General features: G+C 44.0%; 1 protein-coding gene across 1 annotated transcript in view; it reads left to right on the plus strand.

The window, feature by feature from the left end:
- LOC144685337 (cadherin-related family member 2-like) overlaps positions 1-21,081 on the plus strand; it is an 85,980-nt gene that overhangs the window by 13,554 nt on the left and 51,345 nt on the right. The window contains exons 5-12 of the mRNA XM_078549744.1: positions 651-767; positions 851-994; positions 8,474-8,549; positions 8,734-8,852; positions 10,599-10,832; positions 11,637-11,792; positions 16,229-16,393; positions 20,688-20,749. Of these exons, the coding sequence (XP_078405870.1) occupies positions 651-767; positions 851-994; positions 8,474-8,549; positions 8,734-8,852; positions 10,599-10,832; positions 11,637-11,792; positions 16,229-16,393; positions 20,688-20,749 (1,073 nt within the window). The remainder of the gene's footprint in view (positions 1-650; positions 768-850; positions 995-8,473; positions 8,550-8,733; positions 8,853-10,598; positions 10,833-11,636; positions 11,793-16,228; positions 16,394-20,687; positions 20,750-21,081) is intronic.

Raw genomic sequence — 21,081 nt, forward strand, 5'->3', positions numbered from 1 at the left:
ACAGGGCCACCCCTTTGCATCAATAATATATCTTCACTGAGTTTGTGAAAATATTCCAAGTTGATAAATATTGCACAGATCCTCTCGCTGTGTCATATCTGAATTGGGAAGAGGTTATTCTGTAAATAGATGGAAAATATCCCAAAGAGTGGAAAATACTCCAACACAAACTTTACTCACTTGTTTGATCATAAAAATCACCAGTGGATTTTTTTTCACCAATCTATTAGTTAGACTGTTAGTAACTGACCAAAAGAAACACCTACAATAAAAGACAAAGTTGTAAACCTGCCAACATCTGCACACCATATGGCATCACTATTTGGCAACAGACTCACCTCACTTAATTCCAGTATTATTATGTGATCTAACAGCTAATGTTAGATAAGAGCCTCTGGTTACATGATTATTTTCCCTTAAAAAAGTTTATTTTTTGCTTTCATAATAATTTATAGCAATTTTAAACATCAGTACCTTAGCCATTGTGTAAACAGAACACCATGCACAGTACCAACTGAAGGCTTATGACCTTGCTGCAGTTGTGTTACATGACTCATTCCGCTCATTGTATGAGTCATGTAGCAATGACTCATAAATCATTTGATGTTCCCTAGGTTGCTGAATAAACTCTATTTCTTACCCTGTTACAGGTCCTGCCAGATGCCCCTTATCTCTTTGGAATGCAACAGAATGGAAGTGTAATTTTGAATGATACACTGAGTTACGCAGAGAAAAGCACATTTTATCAGTTAAAGATCGAAGCTTCAGTAAGGTTAAATTATTCATATTGATATGTCTTCTTTTTATTCTAATTATTTGAGTTACAAATTATGTACTATTTGTTTTATAGGACCATGGTGGAATGTATAATGGAAAATATATTATCCAAAGAAGCTTTGTATTTGCATTTATTAATGTAAAAGATGTCCCTAACATGAATCCTATTTTTCTGAACATTCCTTATCAAACCACAGTTCCTGAGAATTCTTCAGTGGTATGTATGAGAAACTATATCATGTTGTCCAGAACACTAGAACCAGAGGACAAAGCTTGCATTTGAAGAGGGGTAAATTCAAAACAAATCAGTGGAAGCAATGGCCCCGATATTTATAGGGAGAATGGAAGGCAGTAGCATCAGAGAGTGATAGAAGTGGCCAGGAAACCCGGATATACTGGTAATGCATAGGTCTTGCCTAAATTAACAGCAGGGACCTAAATTAATTCCACCCCCCGCCCTCCATTTTTTGGCCAGCAGCCAGCCAGATTGAAATTCTGGTTGGCTGTTCAGCTGTGAGGCGAGTGCAGCCAGGGAGCAGAAAGGAGTAATGAAAGCAAAATACTGCGGATGCTGGAAATCTGAAATAAAAACAGAAAATGCTGGAAAAGCTCAGCAGGTTTGGCAGCATCAGAGGAGAGAAAAACAAGGTTAACGTTTCGAGTCCGTATGACTCCTCTTCAGGGCAGAAAGGAGTGGCAGGGAGATTGTGAATGGAAGGTCTGATGGGGGATGAGGGTGGAGATCATGGACGGAAATTCATGAAGAGAGAGTAAATAGAAGTCTTGTTGCGGGGGGTGGGATGTTGGGTGGAGATTGAGAGTATAAAAACATGGGAGAGATTGTAGATGGAAGTTCATAGGGAGAATGTGGATGGAAGATTAGGGGAGAGATTGTGTGTGGAAGATTATGGGGGAGATTGTGGATAAAAGGTTATGGAGGAGACTGTGGGTGCAAGGTTATGGAGGAGACTGTGGGCGCAAGGTTGTGGAGGAGACTGTGGGCGCAAGGTTGTGGAGGAGACTGTGGGCGCAAGGTTGTGGAGGAGACTGTGGGCGCAAGGTTGTGGAGGAGACTGTGGGCGCAAGGTTGTGGAGGAGACTGTGGGCGCAAGGTTGTGGAGGAGACTGTGGGCGCAAGGTTGTGGAGGAGACTGTGGGCGCAAGGTTGTGGAGGAGACTGTGGGCGCAAGGTTGTGGAGGAGACTGTGGGCGCAAGGTTGTGGAGGAGACTGTGGGCGCAAGGTTGTGGAGGAGACTGTGGGCGCAAGGTTGTGGAGGAGAGTGTGGGCGCAAGGTTGTGGAGGAGACTGTGGGCGCAAGGTTGTGGAGGAGACTGTGGGCGCAAGGTTGTGGAGGAGACTGTGGGCGCAAGGTTGTGGAGGAGACTGTGGGCGCAAGGTTGTGGAGGAGACTGTGGGCGCAAGGTTGTGGAGGAGACTGTGGGCGCAAGGTTGTGGAGGAGACTGTGGGCGCAAGGTTGTGGAGGAGACTGTGGGCGCAAGGTTGTGGAGGAGACTGTGGGCGCAAGGTTGTGGAGGAGACTGTGGGCGCAAGGTTGTGGAGGAGACTGTGGGCGCAAGGTTGTGGAGGAGACTGTGGGCGCAAGGTTGTGGAGGAGACTGTGGGCGCAAGGTTGTGGAGGAGACTGTGGGCGCAAGGTTGTGGAGGAGACTGTGGGCGCAAGGTTGTGGAGGAGACTGTGGGCGCAAGGTTGTGGAGGAGACTGTGGGCGCAAGGTTGTGGAGGAGACTGTGGGCGCAAGGTTGTGGAGGAGACTGTGGGCGCAAGGTTGTGGAGGAGACTGTGGGCGCAAGGTTGTGGAGGAGACTGTGGGCGCAAGGTTGTGGAGGAGACTGTGGGCGCAAGGTTGTGGAGGAGACTGTGGGCGCAAGGTTGTGGAGGAGACTGTGGGCGCAAGGTTGTGGAGGAGACTGTGGGCGCAAGGTTGTGGAGGAGACTGTGGGCGCAAGGTTGTGGAGGAGACTGTGGGCGCAAGGTTGTGGAGGAGACTGTGGGCGCAAGGTTGTGGAGGAGACTGTGGGCGCAAGGTTGTGGAGGAGACTGTGGGCGCAAGGTTGTGGAGGAGACTGTGGGCGCAAGGTTGTGGAGGAGACTGTGGGCGCAAGGTTGTGGAGGAGACTGTGGGCGCAAGGTTGTGGAGGAGACTGTGGGCGCAAGGTTGTGGAGGAGACTGTGGGCGCAAGGTTGTGGAGGAGACTGTGGGCGCAAGGTTGTGGAGGAGACTGTGGGCGCAAGGTTGTGGAGGAGACTGTGGGCGCAAGGTTGTGGAGGAGAGTGTGGGCGCAAGGTTGTGGAGGAGAGTGTGGGCGCAAGGTTGTGGAGGAGAGTGTGGGCGCAAGGTTGTGGAGGAGACTGTGGGCGCAAGGTTGTGGAGGAGACTGTGGGCGCAAGGTTGTGGAGGAGACTGTGGGCGCAAGGTTGTGGAGGAGACTGTGGGCGCAAGGTTGTGGAGGAGACTGTGGGCGCAAGGTTGTGGAGGAGACTGTGGGCGCAAGGTTGTGGAGGAGACTGTGGGCGCAAGGTTGTGGAGGAGACTGTGGGCGCAAGGTTGTGGAGGAGACTGTGGGCGCAAGGTTGTGGAGGAGACTGTGGGCGCAAGGTTGTGGAGGAGACTGTGGGCGCAAGGTTGTGGAGGAGACTGTGGGCGCAAGGTTGTGGAGGAGACTGTGGGCGCAAGGTTGTGGAGGAGACTGTGGGCGCAAGGTTACCGGGGAGACTGTGGGCGCAAGGTTGTGGAGGAGACTGTGGGCGCAAGGTTGTGGAGGAGACTGTGGGCGCAAGGTTGTGGAGGAGACTGTGGGCGCAAGGTTGTGGAGGAGACTGTGGGCGCAAGGTTGTGGAGGAGACTGTGGGCGCAAGGTTGTGGAGGAGACTGTGGGCGCAAGGTTGTGGAGGAGACTGTGGGCGCAAGGTTGTGGAGGAGACTGTGGGCGCAAGGTTGTGGAGGAGACTGTGGGCGCAAGGTTGTGGAGGAGACTGTGGGCGCAAGGTTGTGGAGGAGACTGTGGGCGCAAGGTTGTGGAGGAGACTGTGGGCGCAAGGTTGTGGAGGAGACTTTGGGCGCAAGGTTGTGGAGGAGACTGTGGGCGCAAGGTTGTGGAGGAGACTGTGGGCGCAAGGTTACCGGGGAGACTGTGGGCGCAAGGTTACCGGGGAGACTGTGGGCGCAAGGTTACGGGAGAGACTGTGGGCGGATGGTCAAGGGGGAGGAGACTGTGGGCGGATGGTCAAGGGGGAGGAGACTGTGGGCGGATGGTCAAGGGGGAGGAGACTGTGGGCGGATGGTCAAGGGGGAGGAGACTGTGGGTGCAAGGTCAAGGGGGGAGGTCATGGATTGAAAGCTATGGGAGAAATCATAGTTGGAAGGTTGGGGGGAAGATGGTGAAGCTGGTGGAGACCAGATTGCGGGGAAGCGGATCATAATGAGGGAAGCAAGTTTCCTTAAGGGACCATGATGAAACACTCCTGCTCCTCCTGGCCCAAAAGCAGTTTAGGAAAGATACTTATCTGCTGGGTAAGAGGCCTTCTTGCCTTTGTTCAGCAGCTGGGTTTTCTAAGTCATGGGAAGCTTGTGCTGGAGATGTTAAATTTTAAAGCTAAATTCAATGCCAGAAGACCTTTTAATATCTCCTAAGGACGTTAATTGCTGCAATAAGCGAGAACTAATTAAGGTCCTGACTGCAGCCAGCAGGTGATTTGCAGACACCTATACACACCTCTGTTAAACCCAGGTGCATTGAAACAGGGTTGCAGTCAAAATCTAAAAATAATTATTTTAATTACCCTCCTAGTCCCAATTCACCTGCTCTTGAGGATTAAAATTCTTCCCAATATTGCAGTGAGCGAGTGGCCTAGCTATGGAACAGACTTTTTTGATGGAGGCAATGGAAGCAGTTCGTATTGGTTCAGTCAAATGCAAATCAGATAGATTTCTTTCAGAAAATAAAATTTTGGGATACAGTGCATGAGTGATTGAGACATGACATGTTATACATAGGTCTAGTGTGCTTGGGAGAAAAAAAGTGATTTCCCAAAGTTCTACATCACTGGAGTTTTGGTCATATCATTTCTGAGTCTTTTGTAGACTAATTAAGATTGATTGTTATGATTCGACAACAACTCGATTATTATTGTATTCGAATGCCAAAAGGCAAACAAGATGGATTTTATTTATTTTGTCCAGCAATTCCTATGTTTCAATTTCCATTAATAACAAATCCTCATTATTTTTCCATTGAAATATGCTTGAAACTACACCTTAGCAAAGGCAACTCTATTCTTAGTAGAGAATATATATCGTCTATAGAGAATAGAGAAGTCTATGTACAGTACCAACCCGTTCTTGCAGTCTATTCAGTAAAATGTAATTCTTCTACTATTGTAACTCATTATTCCTCATTCTTAATTTTAAAGGATGTGTGGAATTGAAAGCGATTGGCCTTTTAAAGGTTCAGTGCTCTTTCAGTATTGAATTCAGAAGAGAATTTTGCTAAAGTGTCCTGAAAAACATAAAGCCCACAGGATCAAATCAGAGAGAGCCAACATGGCAAGAGGCACTGAATGTAAAACTGGGAGTCAGTTCAATGATTGCACCATATCAGAAACTCTGAAGTTTTCATCTTATCAAACAAGCACTTTAATATTGGCCTAAAGTTTAGCTTTCACTTGGGGCTGGATTTTACGGGGTGCCATGAACTCCACCGCCTCCCCCCCTCGGGCTAAAAACTCAGTGGGGAGCCTGCTCACAGGAAGAACAGCTGCTTGCTGCCATTTGATGGTAATTGACCATTAATAGGCTGGAGATGGGATTTCTGGCCCTCAGGGACAGGAAATCCTGCCTCTGAGAGCTGCCAGCCAATCGGATGCCCAGCAGCTCTGTAGTCCCAGCGGTGCCACTGCTGAGACTACAGGCAAGACCCAATGGAGATTGCTGCAAGAGCTGGACACAAAGGAAAGTGGCGGGGGGGTGGGAATTTCCACAGGGTCAAGATGGCAGGCCCTGGTGAGGAGGGAAAGAGGGGAGGGGGGCTGGGTTTGAGAGGCCAAGAGAGGAAGACAAAAAGGGAAGTGTGATCTTGCGGAGGGGTGCCTCTGATGGGCCCAGAGGTCCCGCAAAGAAGGTCCCACCCTCACTTGCCTGACACCAGCCCCCGCAGCTAAAGCTGTCCGGCTACCTGCTTGGCGCAGGCCTCCACCTGTTGCAGGTAAAGTAGTGAGGGAGGCGGGATAATGCCTTCAAGTGTCCATTAATTGGCCACTTAAGGGCCTCAAATGGCATAAGGGGAGGTAGCTACCAAACTCCTCCAAAGCCCCCTGTAAAATTTAATACATTTCGGGGGCAGGCAGGTTGGTGGCAGGAAAGCCACACGCTGGATTTTATTTGCCTCTGCATCTTCAAACCCACCGGTGGTGGTGCATAAAATCCAGCCTTCGATATTAGTGCTAATTCAGCTGATATTTTGTCCTGCACTGAGCCCGATATCAGAATGAAGAAATGACATGCTAGTTACGGGATGATTGGGGAGTGGAAAGAAGGAAGGAAGCGATCCTAGGTTTAGGGCTGTGGGTTGACTCGGGGGTCCGAAGACATCAAAAGGTCAGTAGCTTCAGAGGGATGGAAGCTTTGGAAGGCTGGAGACATCAGGGAAAGCAGAGAGAAGGGGAAAGGGAAGCAGAGAGAAGGGGAAAGGGAGCAGAAGGGTCTGTGAGGAGATTGGAGACTTTGGTAGAAAGGGGAGAATGGAAGGGTTTGAGCGACATCAGAAAGGGGAGATCAGAAGGGTTGGGGGATTGAACGTGTTTGGTGGTGGAGATCTGAAGGGCCGTGGGGAAGAATGGAAGGTTTAGGGGTAAATCAAAGGCATCTGGGGAACATCTGAAAGTCTGTGGGGAAATATCTGAAGGATTGGGGAAATTGGAAGGGCTGATGAGGGAAGATCAGAGGCATTGATGAGGGGAGTTTGAAAGGTTCAGTGGAGTCTTCAGGCACAGAGGGTGCAGGGTGAGTGGAAGCAGGTTAGCAGCATTCAGCAGGTAAGCGGAAAGGCACTTGAAAGACATTTAGGCTGCTGGATTCTGCAGTCCTCACCTCCCTTTAGCAGTTGGATTTTCTGAGGCCCATGAAACCCGGCTGACCAGAGTGAAATTTAAAATGAAGATTAGATCTGAGGCTTGTAACTTCATTTTAATATTTAACTAAAAATTCCACCTCCTGGAAGTGGCCAAGTCGCCCACCCTCCTTCCCACCTCCATTAAAACCAGAAGCGAGGGGGTTGGGGGTGTTTTGGGGACAAGTTTCAGCTTTTTAATATTTTGATGTCCCATCAGAACCAACCAATCCATTCTTGTGTGTTAAAATTACACCTTGGATTCTGTCAGTGCACCATAAAGAGCAAAGGGGGTAATATTATTCTGAAAAAAAATCCCTTGTTAAGTTCTTCCTACCTTGTAATCCCTTATGTACCTCACATTTATTAAGAGAGCACCCAAGAGGTAAGATTGTTCATATTTCTCCTTTCTAACGTTAACTCAGTCATTCGGAGTCCTGAGATGCAGCTGTCATGGGTCTGCTGCTTAAGCTTCATATTTTTATTAAATATATTAAAGTCACCCTAAAGATTTAATAAACTGAACTATTTGAACTCATGCAACATCAATAAAGGAAAATAGAATGCCATTCAAGGCGCAGCAAAGAACCTGGCTTGAATTTGCATGTTTTTCTATTCACATAAAGCAAGAACGGGATTTGCCCTGCATAAATAATATAAGAAAATTAAAGTCAATGTACTTCACAGGTATCAAACTTCTGGCTCACAGATAACAGTGCAGCTAATTAAAGAAATTGAATTGAAAATAAATGCTGACATGCTGTTCATATATTTTAGACACTGGTTAGCTATATGTAACAGTAACATATTGCCCACTCCTTCCCTATAAAGATATTGTGTACTCAGTGTTTCAAAATCTACTTGTAATTGTTCTATTAACCCTTCTTTCAACATTGTGTTTCAGCATTCATTTAATTCCAGATCCAATTTGTTAAATAAAATAACACACACCTAAGTGAATTTGCCAAAACAAGCATTCAGTGTAATTTAATATAAGTAAATTTAGAACAGTTTTTTTAAAATGAAGAGGTCTTTATGAACGGAGATTAAGTTAAACACATATTGAACAGGACCTAACTTTTCTTCAGTGCATTGTTCCAATTTCCAGTAAAAACTATCCCAAAGTGTCAAGTGAAAGATGGACTGAGTTTTAAAGCATTATAGCTTTGCACTTTAATTGGTTAACCTTCTCAGAATCTCTGAGATACTAGATATTTGTATATTTCTACATGATTACTAACATTGGTGAAGCTGCTTCTCTCTGAAATACATTTATTGTGGGTGCTTCACTAATGTTCCATTTAAAGCAGCTGCCTGTATTAGTGCTTCTAATATATGATTACATTAGACAGTGTCATAGAGAAGGTTTGGAGCAATAAAATGTAAATAAACACCTTCAAGCATATAATTAAACAATGTGCAAGCTAACCCAAATAGAAGTGCTCTACTGGAAAGACTAATGCATTAAGTTCTTTAATACCTCATAATGTTGTCAATCATTTATGCAATTCATGCAGTAATCTGAACTAACTACAGAAATGTATTTTGCTTCTGAATTTCTTTTTCAGGGAACAACTGTATTTCAGGTTTCAGCCATAGATGGTGACCGAGGAATTAAAGATGAAATTACATATACAATTCAAAGTAAGGCAAACAAATTGTTTTGTAGTGTAATATTACACTTATTTATTTTTCAGGTGTCAACTTTATTGTGCAATTTGCAGTGGAACCAAAATTGACCTTTGTATTTTTTTATTAAAGACTTAAAACTGTTATTTGTGTAAAGTTTTTAGCAATGTTTATGCCAGCTGTTGCTTTTTATATGCAGGTTCAAACTCTCCAGGGTTATTTCAAATTGAGCCTCAGAGTGGAGATATAATTGTAAGTGGCTCTCTCAACAGAGAGGAACTTCTTGATTTTAATTCAGTTGTGGAACTGCAAGTTATGGTAAGTAGAAATACAATATATACAATATATTGTAGATATAATAGTTAGAAGGGCCTCTTCTGCACACTGTGATTCTGTGATATCCTATATATTTTACATTATGCCTTAACATATTAATGCAAGAGATTCCATTCACCTAAATATTGCCATCAGGAAATGCATGATTAAAGCAAAAATGTTTTTAATTGGAATTTTAAACCATTTTATACCATCTCCTGGTAAAATAAATGCAGCAATTCAAAACTTATAGAAAGATTTTGGCATGTTTTATATGCTCTCCCTTTATGTATTCCTTTCAGCCATTCAGGATTCCAGATGCCATTAACAATATCAAAAGGTTAAAAAGTAGAATAGTTATTATTTATTTTTGATGAATAAACAATGGAATATAAATTATTCGTGATTGTCCCCATTTTTTGGAAGAAAATGTCCCCATGGAAGAAAATGGAAAAAAAGGACCAATTTCAAGGTGCGCCATGATGTACCTGATCTGTGCCAGCTTTACAGGTGCTGCCACATTATTAAAGGCTGTTTTGTAGTCATTCTAGACAGCCACTTAAACTATTGTTAGGCCCCTTGTAAAAGGGGGGCTTAACACCTGTATGAGATCCTCTCATCAAACTTGCTTGGTAAATAGCGGAGCAGACGCAGGGCCAGCTTTGCTTAAATTTCTTCAGTGTCTGCTGCGGCTACCAAGAAAATAAAAATATATTTTTGAAAAATCTATCAGTAATCATTGCTGTGGAAGTAGGTGGAGCAGGAATGCTTCCACAATTCCACAGCACTCACAATTGGGTCTTCATCCGTTGATGGTAAGGTAGGTGCTTTGATATAATTTCTTCAAATGGGCAAGCTACCTGAGCGGCTAGATTATTGAAATCTAGCCTGAGCCCCAAATTTAGGCTGGCCTCGGTCCTTATGGTTGGAACCCATGTTGCACTGATTCTGGGCCTGAAAATTGTTCTAAACAAATTTCTATGCCTACAGCTTTATTAGTGTTGTGAGATGGTTAAGAATCCTAAAGGAGTTTTTCTTTGGCATTGTGTCACCAACATTACAACCAAATTGACTAAAATTACTAAAACAAATTGCTATCGTCCTGATTTTCAGTTGGAAGTGATCCTTTAGTGTTCAATTTAGCCCATGACTACCAGCTTGCTGGATGAATTTTTTGCTATTATGTTCTGCATTTTTTACAATATCTTTTTTCAGCTCTCTTGGTGCTCAATCTACCCTTTCACTTGTTTTTCTTTTAGTTCTTGCACTTGGCCCAATGGTGATATTCTCCCTTTTCTCCACAGACATCATAAATATTTTTCTTTGCCAGGTGAAGAACACCATAATCACTAACTTCTTCACAGATATGTCTGTGTTGCACCATTTCAATAAACAAAAGATGCACTTAGTAGGGTATGTTAGTTCATCCTGATTATTGTTTGCTGTCCCTGAATGTAGCACTGTACCATGTAAAGCATCTAACAGCCCAACTAAGAACTAATATACTGTAGTGATTAGCTGAGTTCAAATAACAAGGCTAGAATTTGAAATCTGACTTTCTATTCCTGGAGGATCAACTCTGAATGAAAACTACAAGTAAATGCAAAACTGCCAAGAAAAACTGAACTGCAATGGCAAATCAACAGCCCATAAATGCACAAACTTTGGCAATCCTTTATTTTTAAATTTATCTCCAAAATCCCAGCTTCAAATGCATCTAATTTAAGCATGTATTTGTTTTTCATCTAGGCCAAAGAGAAATGTCTCGATATCTATGGAACTTATGCCTCTGCAAATACAAGTGTATCCATCACAGTGACCGATATCAATGACAACACACCTGCCTTCTATAATTGCAGTCTTGATACGTGTAATTTTACTGAAAGTTTAGAAGTAAATTCATTTAACACTTCAATTCCTGAACATTTCTCTACAGGAGTGCCAATAAACAGTTTAACTATAGTGGCTCGTGATCCTGATCAGGTACAGAATTCCAATGTCACTTTAATACATTTTTATACTTTGTAACCTTTTTAAACTCCCACTATGCATGTCGAGATTATACTTGAAGTATTTGATTGGTAGATTTACATGTGCTTCTGATAACTTTAAAGTGATTCTGGAGGTTGCTTGAAATTATAAATAAAACATTTTAATAGTTTCATTTTCATGGAGCCACAAGTGCTTCTCCTGGCTGTTCAAAAATACTGTGGGCTGTTGCTGGTCCGGGCACACCCTGCCTCCCTCTACTTTGCCTTCCCCTTTGCTCCCTGTTTCACCAACCTACTTCCTATGATCTACTTGAGTGTCAGTGCCAATTGGTTTTGGCCAGGCCCCACAGACAAGCTGCACCGTGATGCCTGAGGTGAATTTCTGTAGTGTTTGCTATTTTTTTATACTTAATATTGTTACCCAATTAAAAATAAACTGCAGTATGATAATGTCAACTCTTTTTGTAGCAAGTTTAGTAATATGAGACAATGTTACATGTAGTAAACTTCCTAAAGCTAAGGGCACAATTGTTGGATAATTCTTGGGTATGGACCTCTGTGAGGACAGAATATAGAACAGGTACTGCTTCTGGATAATTGGAGACAAGCTCTTCCGACAGGAACCTCATTAGATTGTTGATGGGGAAGGCTATTCTGTACAAAGCTGAATTGTGCAATTTGCATTGTTCCAAAGGGGAAATATATGATTATGTTGTAAATCTCTGTTGAAAAACCTGAGTGTGATTTTGTTTTATCTGTGTTGTTTCTGCATAAAATAACAATATTGTTACTATAGGGTGTGAATGGAACCTTCACACTGTCCCTCCATGGACAAGATGCATCAGTTTTTACTGTTTCCCCAAAAGAGATCACAAATGTGGGAAAGGTACAGATAACTGTGAGCAACTCATCTGCCGTTGATTATGAACAGAGGAGAGTTTTAAACATTGAGGTAACATTTGTTTCAAATAATACAAATATCATTTTTCAGAAAGTTGCATAGTTGTATTTTTCTCCTACCATTATTACTTACAGTGAAAGACAGTTAAGGGGTGGAATAATGCTTTGGAAAAGACCAAACAGATGTTAGTGAATCAGCTGCCATTTTACATCACACTCTATATTCAGATCAGGTGCAGTGTAAAACACGCTGCCAATTCACTAACACCAATTCTGTACCTTTGTGGAAAACCAATTTTTCCACCTTAGAGTGTTCTTGGGCCTCATTAGAGTTTATGCAAGGTAGAAAAGTGACAACTTTTCAGGTGAACTTATTGATAATATAGCAACACTTTCTACATTCCTATAAAGCATAATTTTAACTAATAATTATTAAACCTAAAAATATCACTTACTGAAATAGTTTTTTCATAACTTATTTGAAACTGAAATTTGCACAGCAATGTCTCATTTTTTTAAACAAACACATCTTCAAAAATAGCAATCTGCACTTGTAAAGTTCCATCAACATAAAGAAACGTGCCTAGGTACTCCACGAATGGGTGTGGGGGAAAAGGAGTGCTAAGACAGGAACGGATTAAAAGAGTGAGCTTAACTTTCTCAGAGAGATGTGTTGTTTGGGGGGGTTGTTAAAGATGGCGAAAGAGAGGTTAAGGAGTTCAAAAGAGTAGGACTGAGGCAACTGAAAACTGTTCCAACAATGGTGGGGCAAAAGAAAAGGGAGGGAATGCACATAAGGCCAGAGCCAGAGGAATGTTCTGAGGAGGCAATAGAGATAGAGGAGATTGCCAAGATAAGGTTCATAAGACCATGGAGGAATTCATAGCTGAGTTTAAGGATTTTAAAAATAAAATGTTGTGGAGCAGGAAATGAGTATAGGTCAGCAAGAATGGGATTGATGGGCGACTGGAACTTTGTGTGGGATGGGATATGGGGAGGTGAATTTTCGACAATTTGGAGGATGAAGAATGGACAGACAGCATTAGAGCAGTCATGTCTGGAGGTGACAAAGAAGCTGAGACAGGGATAGAGGCCGGCAATGCTTTGAACGTGGAACTATGTGGTGATGATCGATAGAATGTGGATTATAAAGAATTGTATAGTGTGAGGGATAAGGTATCCATTTATTTCACTTGCAAACCTTGCTTCACTTTTTATCCATAATTATATCAGCATGTTTATGTAGGCAGCCAGTGTAGATGCACCATGTCTACAATATTTATACATTCAATAGTCTGCAGTAATTCAAGCTTTTAAACTCCTTCCAGCTTGAATGAGATTTCACAAGACACGAGTATTGGACAGTAATACATTAAAATTAGGATTTGAATTTTTCTGGCGAAAGTTTTTTGAAATTACTCGGAACCAGTCACTTCCATTTCCTGGTCAAACTTAGCTCGAGTTAATAAAATTCTTTTATTCATGCAGGGCGAATATCTGTTATCCAACATCCTTGGGGCTGATCGTGTTTTGGATTTCAGATAATTTCAGTTTTCGGAGACTGCACGTAGGACTAGGCCTACCTCCATTACAATAGCATAAGCCTAGGCTAGCTAAAGTCTAAAGTAAATTAAATGGCTAGAAAAGTAAGATGTATCACTGAATAATAAATACAGGGTATCTGTAATAAATTCCCACCAGTAGCGCCATCTGCCATTCTGCTTGTAGGAGAGGGTTCAGAATTCGATGTGCAGACAAACAACTAGGCTTCCTGCGCTAAAGGCCGGGTGTGGTCAGCGAGATTCATGTCGGGTCGGGGACTTCCTGCGCTAAAGGCCGGGTGCGGTCAGCGAGATTCATGTCGGGTCGGGGACTTCCTGCGCTAAAGGTCAATGAAGTTAAAAAAAATCGCAGTTTTTGGATGTATTCGCTTCTCAGATTTATGCATAATGGATACTTGACCTGTACCATCATCACACTGCATCTTTCAGTGCAGCTGCGACAGCATTTGAGCAGTGGTTACATCTCTGAGGCGAAGGAAAACAGAGCTCTAAATGCTCACATTTAAAAACCTGCACAAGGCTCTGAATTGATCATTAATTCGAAGAACTGATGAGACAGCTCACATTGGAAGCTTTATAACTCCTTTTGACCATGGAGTTGTCTCCCAAATGCATGCCCATCTTTCCTGCAACTCCTATTGAATCTCCTCAATGAAGTTTCTGCATGGGCACAGCACTGAAATTGCCCTAATCAAAGTCACAAACAAGATTCTATGGCCAGAATTTTCCCATCGGCGATTTGGGGGCGGGGCCCACTTGCTGACGGGAAAATAATGCGGGATGACATCGGGAGGAACCCCCGATGTCATCCCGATCCCTTTAAATTTTCAGGAAGGCAGACGGACAGCAAAATCAGCAGCCCGCCCTCCGACCTGTCAATGGCCAATTAAGGCCATTGACAGGCTAATTAAGATTGTTAGAGACCCTGCCCGTCCAACCTTAAGGCTGGCGGGCAGGCCAGGAGCCCCAGTGGGCTTCTGATAATACATGAAACCTCATTCACTGGCGGGATGAGGTTTAATGTCCGTTTTTTTTAAAAAGTTTCATAAAGTTTGTGTTTCTTATTAACATGTCCCATCTCGTGTGACATTGTCATATGAGGGGGACATGTTGATAATTTTAATATTTTTCTATTTTTGGAGTTTTTTTATCTGTCAGTAATCTCCCTGAGACAGCACTTGGTATCAGGGAGCAGTGCGCTCTTTCGCGCGCAAGCGTGAAAGAGCGCACTTTGACAGATGAGGAATCCCTCCCCCCCCATGCACAGGAAGTGCATAGCACTTCCTGTCAGGCAGGCCGCTGGGCGGGCCCCGTTTCGGCGGCGGAGTTTGGCTGCATGCCCGCCGCCGAGCCGGTGGGGTCTGCCCACCCACCAAGGGCAAAATTCTGCCCTATGTAACTGGGCCCATGATTATTATTCCTCCTCACCCTCATTGACTTCTTGCTGTCTTTGCCACAGCTGACCACATTCTCCTCCTCCAATGCCTCTCCACCATTGATCAGCTAACTGGGGCTACTATTCCCTATCTGATCATAGCCAAAACATCCCCAGCAATGGCTTTCTTCTCCTCCTGTCCTGCATAGTTATCTCTGCAATCCACTTAGATGATCCTTATCCTCTCCTCTGACTCATCTACAAGCCGCCACTTACCAACATCATCAGTAGCGATGGTATCAACTTCCACGTTTATGCTGACATCCAGCTGTACCTCTCAACCATCTGTCTAGCCCCTCAAATGCCTTTGTTCTGTCAGACAATTTGTCCAACATCCAGTTTGGAATGAATCATTATTTCCTCCTGCTAAACATGAACAAGACTGAAGCCATCATCTTCAGCCTCCATCACAGTATCCTTATCCTGGATAAAAGTAAAATACTGCAGATGCTGGAAATCTGAAATAGAAACAGAAAATGCTGGAAAAGCTTAGCAGGTCTGACAGCATCTGTGGAGAGAGAAACAGAGTTAACATTTTGAGTCCATACGGCTCTTCTTCACTCTCCTTATCCTGGACATTGGTTCCAACCCCTGTCATGTACCAGTGTCTGAAACTGAACCAGTGTGTGTCTTATTCGAGTTTGACTTGAGATTCCCTCCAAATTCCTTTTCTTCATGGAGATTGCCTACTTCAACCTGTAAAACAACATCCATCTCCACCCCACTTCAACTCTTCTGCTACTGAAACCCTCACTGAGCTTTTTGCACTATTTCAATGCTCTCCTGGTCGCACCCCATCCTCCACCTTCCGTAACTTCAGTTCATTTAGCCAAACTGCTGCCTCTAACCTAACTTGCATCAAGTCCCGCTCACCCATCACCTTAGTCCTCATTGACTTATGTTGGCTTCCGGTGCTACAACAACTCAAATTTAAAATGTTCATCTGTGGTGTTTCCTTCATGGCTAACCCTAATCTCTGTAAATTTGTTCTTTGACTTGCTCTCTTTTGATCCTTCCTTCCCTTTGCAGTTAATCATCTACACCCCATGCCCTGGAATTGCCTTCTGAAGATCTCCATCTCTCCATCTTTCACTTTTCAAAAAGCTCCTTTAACACCACCCCTTCAACTATGCTTTAAACACCCTTCCTAGTGTCTCTTTTCTTGGTATAGTGTCCATTTCTCCATTCTTTCTGAAGTGCCTTGGGATGTTTTTTCAACGTTAAATGTCTTTGTGCAAGTTATTTCAATTATTATATTTTGGGAATGGCATGTCAAAATTTATCAGTCTGGCATTGGAGCCAAAGGGCAGTTTAAAGACAGAATAAATTGCTATTAGAGAGCTAAAATAATTCTGAAGTAGTCACTCATACGAGAGAGTGAGATTTAGCAACAAAATTATTTAGCATGTAATTGCAATCGGCATTTTGCTGTACAATGCAGTGTGTAGAATGATAACATAATAATAATTTTATTTTAAAATTATTTGCTAGATTGTTGCAAATGATACAACCAATCCGACCAAATGTTGCGCCACAGCGACTCTTACAATCAACATTGTTGACATTAATGATCACAGCCCAGAGTTCCCACGCCAAACATACATCCTCTTTGTGGAAGAACATGCAAACAATGGAACTGAAATTGGAAACATTACAGTAAGTTTTCTTTTACCTCTATTTAATCTAAACTGAAATAGTGCATCTTTATTCTAAATCTCTGAAATAATATATGTATGTGCAAGCCCAAATTAACATAATGGAGACTATTTTTCCTGGGTACTTGAAACACTGAAGAGTCTCCAAAATGGCCAAAATAGCAATTGAGCTTCAATGGAGGAGGAGAAGATGGGGTCAGTCAGAGGACCACAGCTTCAGGAGGAGAGAGGAAGAGGAAGTCAGGAAGGTGAGGCAGGCTTCAGATTCAGGGCAACTTGCAGCATGCTCCACAATTTGCTGATCATGAGAAACCAATCGTAACCAGCAGTGGGTGTGCCAGAGGGTCGAGTTCAAGAGCCACAAGAAAAGGAAGAGGAAGAAGCTGAGGAATAGGAGATGGAGGGGGTCCAGGGGTGGATGAGAGTCTTTCAGGTGGAAGGGCTGTGCTTGCGAGGGACACTTGGCACCATCTAATTGAACAGTTTTTGAGGGACATGCTGCACCATCAGACTCCGGTACATTGTTGTCACATAACATGCTTTCCACAACTTAGGATCCATCAGAGAGTCCATCAACTGCAGTCAATAATTTCAATTCCTTCCCCATGAAAATCACAGTTAAGAAGACTGATTACACCACTACCCAATTACCACAATCACTCTTTCTATGCATCAGAAATAAACTTTGTGAGAACCTACATCACTTGGAAATATTAAACTCTTCACCCTGGTGCTTACCCTTCATGGCTATCCATAAGTGCTGTTGTGTAATTTACTGCTACCATGAAGTGCAGCTGCAGCAGCAGGTGAGGTAGACGACTGCTAAGAATCTGAAGAGGACAGTTCAGATGTTCTCTTCAGATGTTCTTGAGAGGCTGAGAGTCGTGATGGCCCAGCCTCTCATTGCTTTGGATTGAGCAGTCTTGGCTGCCTGGCTGACAGGTAACTGTGTAGGTTATCGTGGAAGAGGGAACAGGAATGCTGCCATTGGGAGAAGGGCTGGTAGGTTCCTGCTTCAGGATTCTCCATGATTCTATTTTGGGGCATCTGTTCAACCCATGCAGTGATCTGGGTGAAGGCAGCTCTGTGGATATCAGAGAGACTCTGCATACCAAGGAGCCCAGAGCCACTCTGGCAGCTGCCTGATCTTCCATTGCTGCACTTTATCATTCCATGGAATCTTAAATGACTGTTTTGGAACTTGTGACTTTTGTCATCGGATGCTGCATGATGTTAGGCTCGACAGGTTGCTGGCTAGCATTAGCTAGCTTCTTCACAGAGAAGAGGGTGTGGTTCCAGGACCTGGGCCAAGCCACAAAACAAAGTGGAGATGAACCACACCCCACCCCTGCCGTTAGCAAGACCCATGAGTTTTTAGGCAGCATGACCATTGCACAAAGCATTTACTTTGTTAAACCCATTAGATCTCTTTTGAAGCTTGGCCCTGCAAAGACCTCTTCTGACTCCTTTACAGCAGAATTACTATGCAACCTTGCCCTCTGGTGTTATCCTGCGGCATCCTTTCTACTGGGCAAGGCTGCAGCATACTTGGTGCCACTGTGAAGATCTGTGTGATGCCAGTCTCTGCACTGGTGCCTATGACAGTGGTAACAGTTGATGTAATGCCTTCTTCTTTACTCTCCTCCTGCTCCTTCTTTTCTGGAGGAGCTGTGGTGACTGTTCCTCCCTCTTCCTGTTCCTCTGGAGTTGAGGGAGTCTCAATGTGGATTTTGCTTCTGGAGCCTGCAATGATGAGCATAGAAGAGTCAGGGTGCAGTGTTTGAGGCTACTATAGGAGAATATGTCTGATGAGACCATATGGAGCTTGTGATTAAAGATAGGTTTGGGAATTAGGAATCATGAATAGTTATGTATATGTAAGGAAGCCGAAATGGCCACATAACTTCCAACTGTTATGCCTCCTGCTCTGCCGGTGGCTATAGTGTCTGCCACTCCCCTCTTGATTACCACCGGCATTGGCTTCTCAAGGGGTGTGATCTCATGGAGTTGTTCTTTCCTTCCTCATGGTCAGGTGCGGCTGGTGCCTGTTATATCTTGTCTTCTCTTGAAGGGGAAAGAGTGTAGATAGTGAATGGTGATAGTGGTGATAGTTTTGATAGTTGTGTTTGTGTATCTGATGCTTCACTTGGCTGAAGAGCTATGAACTGTGTCTGACATGTGATAGTGCCCGTGAAGAATGCAATAGTGTGGGCTGTGTGAATGTCACTGTGTAGTTAGATGGTGGATGCAGTGTGTTGAGGCCATGATGCTGGTGTTGGTACAGTTAATGAGTGTGTTTGTGAGATGCACATCCTCCTCTGATGTTCCTCCTCCACTAGAACCTCCTGTTTCACCTCTGAGAACTTGTGACCTCCATGCGGCACAATTTATAGCACCACTGGGAGCAGAAATCATGGCGGGTGACTTAATGGTGACTTAATCAGGTGGGAGACGAAATTTTGGCTTTGCGGCGGCGGGTTGAGTTTAAGGGGTTAAGTCAGCAGCATTTCAGTGGCGGGTCAGGACTCTCGGCATCCAGTGGCAGGAACCTCTTTTCCCTACATTTGCATTGCCATGAATACAGATTAAGTCACAAGTTCTCCAAGTTAAGCCAGGCCTTCAAGATTATGTCAGCGGAGAATGACTAACTTGTGCCACCTGATTTATGACTGGTTAAAGGTGGCGTGCATCAGGTGAGGTGGTCCCTTTGGATTATAGGTGAGCAGATGTCTTTGTTGAACAATGAGGAAAAGGGGAGGGAAATAGGGGAACGTTTGAAGCTCTGGACTGTCAGTGGCGACAAGGGCAAAGCTGGGGAATGGGGAGGGGGGAGTGGGGGAATGATGGAGGAGAGTCCCAGGAAATGATTAGGCAACAGTAGTGATGTTGAAGTAGTGGGAGGGAGTCTCAGAAGATGATACAGAATTATGAGAGGATGAATTTTAGGGGTAGAAGATTGTTTTACATCAGCATATCATTATTAGGCCAGCCCGCTGGAATTGCGCCCCCCAACCCCCCGCCCGGCTGGATCAACCACCCATGTCGGCGGGAAACACGCCAACGTGTTTCACAACAGCACCCAAGCAACTTTCACTTGGTGAGCTATACTTCGCTTGACACTTCAAGGTTTGTTTGCCTACCTTGCTTTGGTCAGCACTTGCAGTCATCAGTGCCAGACAGCACCACATCACTGTTAGGGGGGCTCATGCAGATCTCTACCTACCAGATCAGTTATAGGTGGGTGGCTTTCCAACGGCTGCAGGGCTAGGACTTGCTTGTTGTAGGGGGAGAAATGGCCTCAGGCAAGGAAAGAGGCTGCAGGACTAGGGCTTTACTGGGGAAGGAGGGTAACCCAGGGTGTGTGGGGGGACACATTTTGATCTGTGCAAGTGGCCTCAAGATGGTGATGGCTGAGGAGGCAGTCTCCAGAGGAGATGAGGCCAGATGGACATGTGAGGGTGTGTGTGAGAGTGGGTGGTGATGTCCCTTGAGCTGGCAGTGAGTGAGATGCCAGTGTGATGGGCTTGAGTGTGAGTTTAGCGTGCTGAGATGGTTGCTGTACTAGCTGCATGGATGAGATCGTTCATCCTCTATCTGCATTGGATGGTCAACCTCTTCTATGCAGTATTGGCACTGACCACCACTGCCATCGCCTACCAAGCCAGAGTGGTAATGTTGCTGCCCCTCCTGCGACCAGAGCAGGGATAGGGGACATCACAGTGGCCTCCACGGCATCCAAAAGGCGCTCAAGGGCTGCAGTCTTCTTGCCTTTCGGGGCCATGTTTTCTTTGCTGCAGTCCTGGGCTGGAAGCACTGAGTGCGGCTGCACTTTAAATGTGGTGCCTGGCGTGATGAGGTGACAGTGTAGCAGGCGAATCAGAGCCCGCCACCATCGAAATGGTGTGTATCCTGGGAATACATAATAAATCCAGCGGGTTTGGGATGATACGGCGTGAAAAACTGCCACTGTCGCCAGCAGGTAAGACTTCGTTTTTCCTGCCCGTTACCGCACTTAGTGCAAATCTGGGACGATTCCGCCCATCTTCTCAGCACACTGAATGGTTTGATTTTTCTGTTGATTTGATAAGAAAGCATTCTTCGAAATGATTATTTTTATCTTCAAAATTAATCACATTTTCTTGCAGATTTCATAAGTCAAATGTCTGGATTAACCAAAATGTTCATTGACTTGTCTCTGGGATAAACGTTTTGAAGAAAACATAATACAAAAATCTAGAATATTGGTGCTAATGTCATCATTAATACTTACAGTCTTGTTTAAACTTGTTCTACAGGCAAATGATCCTGACAGTGGCATTTTTGGTATAATTACCTACAGCCTGTTACCAAAGAACATGTATGTATTCATATATCAAAATTTCATTATCATTATCTGGAATTAGTAGCTTGTATAACTGACTTTAATAGATTTAAAAAGAAATGAATCAATTAACTATTCTGCTTGGGGAATGAAAGTCATTGGTGAATATGTCTACACTTGTGAAAAATGAGGGGTTGTTTTTAACTGTTCCCATTGGGAAAAGAAAAGCATGGGATGTAAAATTGGCAACCAGCCTGCTGCCCACTCATTACTTGTCTGGTAAGAACAGTTAAAATGGACCCCTAAATATTAACTTGCGTTTCTAATTTGCTGGAAATGCACTGCAAGTCAGTGAGCATCATAAAGGG

The sequence above is a fragment of the Cetorhinus maximus genome, chromosome 10, assembly GCF_964194155.1.
Source record: "Cetorhinus maximus chromosome 10, sCetMax3.hap1.1, whole genome shotgun sequence".
Lineage (NCBI taxonomy): Eukaryota > Metazoa > Chordata > Chondrichthyes > Lamniformes > Cetorhinidae > Cetorhinus > Cetorhinus maximus.